The sequence below is a fragment of the Gymnoscopelus microlampas genome, assembly GCF_963454915.1.
Source record: "Gymnoscopelus microlampas genome assembly, chromosome: 5".
In the NCBI taxonomy this organism is placed as follows: domain Eukaryota; kingdom Metazoa; phylum Chordata; class Actinopteri; order Myctophiformes; family Myctophidae; genus Gymnoscopelus; species Gymnoscopelus microlampas.
In genome coordinates this window covers 30,381,920-30,388,417 of record NC_139942.1, presented here as the reverse complement: position 1 = coordinate 30,388,417, position 6,498 = coordinate 30,381,920, and the positions used below count along the sequence as shown (strand labels likewise).

Genomic DNA, 6,498 nt, shown 5'->3' with positions numbered 1-6,498 from the left:
ACACACACACACACACACACACACACACACACACACACACACACACACACACACACACACACACACACACACACACACACACGAAGAGGAAGTACACACATATACAGTAGATAATCGCACATAGCACTCCTCAAACACCTTCTATAATAATATAACAAGTAAGACACGCGAACGCGGGAAGCGAACGCAGCTCGAAAATAACAATAAGAAGAATAGAAAGGAATGAGCAATTGCAGAGAAGTGGGTGGTACAGTTAAATTAGTGAGAACAGGGCCGCCACAAGAAGGCTCCATACCGCTAGCCCCATTTTTGGGTGTGTCTTTTTTAAATTGTTAGAAGAAATCTAAAACTGTCCTGAAACTAAGGCGTTTTCAACTTGCCATCCGGCCTGTCAGCAGCCAATGAGAGCGTGAGTGACATGGGGGCGCGGCTGCACACAGGCAGTGCACACAGACACACACACACACACACGCACACAACCTGAGCAGGGTTTCATAGTAAGCTCCACTTGCGCGGAGGCGCGTCTTCGGCGCACCCCCTTCGCTGCGTTCGCAATAAACACATAACAACACACACAGACACCTGACACTTTGTATACACACAAACGTAATATGCAAACAAAACACAAACACTCATACAGTGTACTCATACAGTGGAGTTACGTAAGAACCTCCAGCTGTCTCCTTTAGCCAAGCAGAAACAATTCCAAATTCTTGCATGATCTGCAGCACGTTTCAAAGGTGTTATTGAGCTTAACAACACCGAGGGCCTAACTTTGTATTGAACATATTGCATATTGAAACAGTGTTGCGTTATACCACCCCCTCTTGCAAAACAGGTTTGGCTGTGAAGCCTGGAAACCTTGTATCTTCAAAACTGTTACTTTTCAGGAAAATGGAAAAAAAGAACCTGTGCTCCAATGGATCCAATGTAATTATTATTTTGTAACAAGCACTTGTTGTTTTTTGGGGCTTTTGTGCCTTTATTGATAGGATAGGATAGTAGGCTGACAGGAAATGGGGAGAGAGATGGGAGGTGACATGCAGCAAAGGCCGTCGGGATTGGCTACTTTAGAGCCTAGGTGCCTGGACCGCTACGCCAGCGGTCCAGGCTACAAGCTCTTGTTAATACTTTTCATTGGTTTAATATTTATAAACCCACGGATGCACTTTTTAAAATAATAAAAATAGCCTATCTATAAGCTCTCAACGTGACGTGTTGTGAGCTTGTAGATCTGCAATTTGTACTATACTTTTTCGTGACACTCTCGTACGACAAAGTAGGGCATTCATTTACATCCATGAAATATGAAATATGGAAATGTGGATATACAAGGTTTCTGCCCAACAGCAACAATGTGTTAAATGCATTGCATTCACAACTACTGGCAGTGATGAGTGCCCATGGCAGAAGGAGAGATAAATCAAACCAAATACAGAGGAGGTCAACGTTTCAAAGGACCACTGTTACACTCAATGCAGTCTGGCAGCGATCTACCGAAGAAATTGTGTCCTCATACAGTATGTAATGTCGGCCATGGCATTGTGACATAGCCTGAATCCATAGTTAATCAAATTAACAAATGAATAACTAATGAGAGAGGACAGGAAACAAATGTCTCCGCTTTTTGAAGCTACAATGTGGCGCGCGCGCGCACACACACACACACACACACACACACACACACACACACATGCGCGGTACGTGCGCACAGCTACGCACACACATGGACACATATATTTCCTCCATACGCAATTATGCATGCATGCATGCACAAACACAGTGTGCATAGGCAGTCTCACTATACTCACAAAGGGAAGGCCAACGCGCTTCAGCCAAGTTTTGAGCAGAAGGGCTCCGGTGCTCAACAATATAATATGAACAAATTGTTACTTGGGCACTTCAAAAAAGACAACCCACGTAAAGTACTGCAGCACTCATTAGGCCTGTACGTTTTATTGCATTACGGGGGTCAGCAGTCACCCCTGTAATGCAATAAAACATGCAGGGGTCACCCCTGTAATGAAATAAATGTCCAGACCTTATGAGTGTTTCAGTACTTTATCTGAGTAGGTTTTTTTTTAAGTGACCAAGTAACTCCTTCTTCACTTTCACTACACTGTTTGACGGTTTGAACCATCCTGAAATATAAATATGAAGTAACGAGGGTCTCACTGTATCGTTTGATGGCGGCCGGTTTGAACTATACTGAAATAGGCTATAAATATTAAGTAAGGGTCTCATTATACGGTTTGACACCGATTTGAACAATCCTGAAATAGGCTACAAATATGATATAAGTACCATACGTCAGGAGCAAAGATGGTGCAGCTAGAGAAGCTACTGTGTTTTCCGTCCACTACTGTATATGCCATTTGAACATATATTTTTTTGTCACTCTTAATAAAACTTCTGACAATCAAAATAGCTTTATTCAAGGAACAGGAGCAACGCATCAAGCAGAAATCAACCAATACAAATTGTTTGGGGGTGGATCAACACTCGCTCAAATAGAGACACTGTGAGCGAATATTTTATGGATTGGATGATGGTGTCCCTATTACTGTCAACTAGCAAGAAGGTGGATATTGTATGTGCGACTGCACTAAATGCATTAGGATAACCCAACAGGCCAAGGACCTCCATGTGCTGCATGTAGTGTGTTTGTTTTGGATGTTTTGACAATTGTGAAATGCACACAGTACCTTTTTCAAGACGATGACACCCTCCTGGCTATAACCATTACAGGTCACGTCAAACATGTTCCCCTCATCTCCCGGAACGATAGAATATTCCACCTCTGCGTTCTTCCCAGCGTCCAGATCGTGGGCTCGTATACGGCCGACTGCAGAACCCACCAATGCTGTTTCTGGAACCCGCAGGTGGAAAATACCTGAAATAGAGAGAGAGGTAAATGCTAGAGTTCTTGAATACAACATCTCACAACAATAAACAGGAGGGCAAACTAAAAAAGTGTGCTCCTCGGAACGCAAATCCCCGCCAGGCCAGGTTGCCTACCCAGGGCAGTCGTGGGCGGGTGCAACCGTCAGTACACAATGAAGCTGCGCGGTAAATAGAGTTTGTATGACAGATGGTGCAATTGTTCGCATTTGTGATGGCCCCTATGTCAGAAGTTCATGCGTTGAGGTGCGCTCTATAGAGGCCCTCAACATGCAATTCAAATTTGGGTATGGATGTTGTGTTCATGATACATAGCATTTTCTTTTTTTGTGTGCGTGTAAAAAATGTATGAAGGCAAGTATGCTTGATGATCATTATCACATGACTCAAAAGACCATTTGTGCTTAATATTATGAAAAAAATATGTTTCGGCAACTCACAGTGACATTTGTAACGTGTGGAGCCCCTATGGGTGTAAGTGTAATCGCTTTTGGCTCTGCATTGTTTAGAGGTCCTTAAATGTGTGATTCAAATGTGTGATTTTTTTTTGCAAAAGCGGCCCTTTTGCAAAACTTCGACCCTCACGCAAACTTTGGAAGCCAATAGCAACCAATTGGAATGGAATTTGAAAAATCAGACTGATACATGCTGATAACATGACTTCAGGAGATAATTGTGTACAGATTTGTGGACTGTTCGACCTACAGTTCAAGAGTTATAGGGCAACATGTGAATCAGCCTGTTACAGAGCCACAATGAGTCTGATTTGAAAAGTTGGGGCCAGAAGTTTTGTCTTGGCCTACTATGAATGTGCGTGCAAATTATCACAGGATACCCAGGGGGCAAAACCCCCTTTTTTTTGGAAAGCTGCATTTGCTCTGCTATAAAAGGTTGGCCACCAGAAATAATATCTATGACCCCGTAGGATCACAACCTATATGGACAACCCGGTCAATTTTTTGCTGGAAATCCAATATGGCCGCCTCAATATTGGCCCCTATCAGTACCCAGGGGCAAAGGGGGGTATGCTGCATTTGCCCTGCCATAAAAGGTTGGCCACCAGAAATAATATCTATGACCCAGTAGGATCACAACCTATATGGACAACCCGGTCAACTTGCTGCTGGAAATCCAATATGGCCGCCTCAATATTGGCCCCTATCAGAATATTGGTTTGGCAATAACTTTTGAACCAGATGGGCTAGAAATAAAAACTTGGTGTCTATTTCATGGTTTCAGAGCATGAGAAACTCAATGGAATACTTATCTTTATGATTGGGTGTGTCTGGACCTATAATTTGCATATTTCCAAGATGGACGCCACGCGAAAATGAGTTTTACTATAACTTTTACAGTGACAGCTGACTGTTATGGCAACAGAGATGGCAGTCCAGAGATGGCAGTCCTAAGAGAGCAGCTGCTGCTTTTTCAGGAATCATTGAATGGGCAACCAACTGCAGTCCTCTGGGAAACCTTCCTGGAGATGTCAGATATTCTCCAAAGGTTTATCTACTACGATCGGGAAGGTGACTGGACAGGACATCTCTGTGAATCAGCAAGAATGCTACCCTACCTCACTGCAGCAGGCCACTACAAGTACGGGCAGCAATCTTTACCCCTGTATTTGGCTGAGATGAAGAAACTACCAGAAACAGCTTCAGAGGTACATGAAGCACTGATGGCAGGTGTATTTGTTGGCAGACGAGCAGATGGCAGCCACAACAGTGTTTCTCTTGACATGCTACTGGAGCAGACCTATAATGCCGATGCCAAGGAAGCAAGCAGTCTGGATGGCATTACACTCAGCCCTGCTGCCAGGACAAAATGCGTCTACACAAAACCACTCACTGCAGCTGTCTCTGCAGAGCTCAAGTCTATGCTCCACCTCCACTCCTCCAACCCACACCATGAGTCTGGTCAGAGTCGTGTAATCCGGGATGCAGAGATGGTAGTCAAGGTCATGGCAGCAGTGGAGACTAACCCATTTACAGTGAGCACATCATCCACGATCAACATATCTACAGGACAGTGTGCTGATTCCACAGTCAAGGACCACTTGATGAGTGTGAAAGAACTGGGTCTGAAGGCACTGTGTGAGTCATTGTCCAGTAAACAGAAGAAGACAAGCATAATGAAGCTTAACACTTCCCACACTCAAAACACAAAATCTAAAAAGTCTAAGGGGAAAACCTCAGCACCTGGCAAGAGCAATGAAATTACTGCCCTCCTGCGCATGACCCAAATCATAGCCAGTGGTGGAGAACTCAACCTTGTTGACTTTATAGGCAACCACGAGTGCAGTGGCTTCCCCCCTTCCCTCTTCCAGGAAGATGGCAGGGTGAGAACAGGTACCAAGGCAAGCCTTGTGAAGGTCCTGAAAGAGGATACCAAAGTTGCATGCATCCCTGACCCGCCTACAGAAGACAGAAAAACAGCAGTAGTTATTGATGCCATACGCCATTGGTCGTTCCTGAAAGGTGAAGCATTTGGAACAATCGCTGAACGATACCAACGTCTGCTGTTGAATGATGTGCCTGCTGGCACAGAGATCATTCACTTCTGTTGTGACCGGTACAGTGGACCTAGTCTTAAGACAGCTGAGCAAGAACACAGATATGCTTGACCAAAACCTACCAAAGAATATGAAGTCAGTATGCGTTACACAGCTCCAGATCCTCAGGAGTTTTTTGCTGTGTCAGCTAACAAGGCAAACCTATTGAGTTTCCTCTGTGACGAATGGTGTGAAAATGAGAAACTTAAGTCGGCCCTTGGTCCAACACATCTTTACCTGGGTGGGTGGTTTAAAGAAGAGACAAGGAGTGTGGTGATCAAGGAGGGGTCTATTGAAGATGTCCCTGCACTAGAATCCACACAACAGGAAGCTGATACAAGAATAATACTCCACACCCTGTACAGTGTCCAGAATGACAAAGTTGACAGAGTTGTCATCCATGCCAATGACACAGACATCATCATCATGTGCCTTTACTATGCAGCAACCCATCTCAGATGCCTTCCAGAGCTGTGGGTGAGAACAAAATTCATACCTTCCTATCCATCAAATGGTATCAGCACTGGGGCTTGCACAGTGTCGTGCCCTGCCCTTTATCCATAGTTTAAGTGGCAGAGATACCACCAGCTATCCCTTTTTCACTGGGAAGAAGGCATGGTTCAAGGCCAGCATGCGTCTGGATCTCCCTGCACTTGAGGAGTTTGGTGAAAACTCTTCTGATTCCCTCTCATATGGCATCATCAATCAGGCACGAGACCTCACAATTGCTGTATATACATCCAAAGCGGACCACCCGGAGGATTTTGACCTGAGTAAGCTTAGAGTGTACAAGTTTCTCAATAATAGATCAACCCTCTTAAAGCTGCTGCCCCGACAGAGAATGCCTTTGACCTGCACCTGAGAAGAGCTGCTCTAGAAACCATAATAGATAAATGTGCACATATCGCCAAGCCGGATATTCCTTCTTTCACAGAGTATGGATGGTCTCTCAGTGCTAGCAATGCAGTCCCTCTTGCATCTACCGAGCCAGCCTTGCCTTTGTCAATGAACAAGGCAATATCATGCCTCTGTTCCTGTGCAAAGAA

The 6,498-nt window shown here is 44.6% G+C and overlaps 1 protein-coding gene across 1 annotated transcript in view; it reads right to left on the bottom strand.

The window, feature by feature from the left end:
- Positions 1 to 6,498, bottom strand: part of cdh12a (cadherin 12a) — a gene marked incomplete at both ends in the record, with an annotated part of 73,849 nt that overhangs the window by 31,159 nt on the left and 36,192 nt on the right. Inside the window, one exon of the mRNA XM_084056838.1 lies at positions 2,706 to 2,893. Coding sequence (XP_083912964.1) covers positions 2,706 to 2,893 — 188 coding nt within the window. The remainder of the gene's footprint in view (positions 1 to 2,705; positions 2,894 to 6,498) is intronic.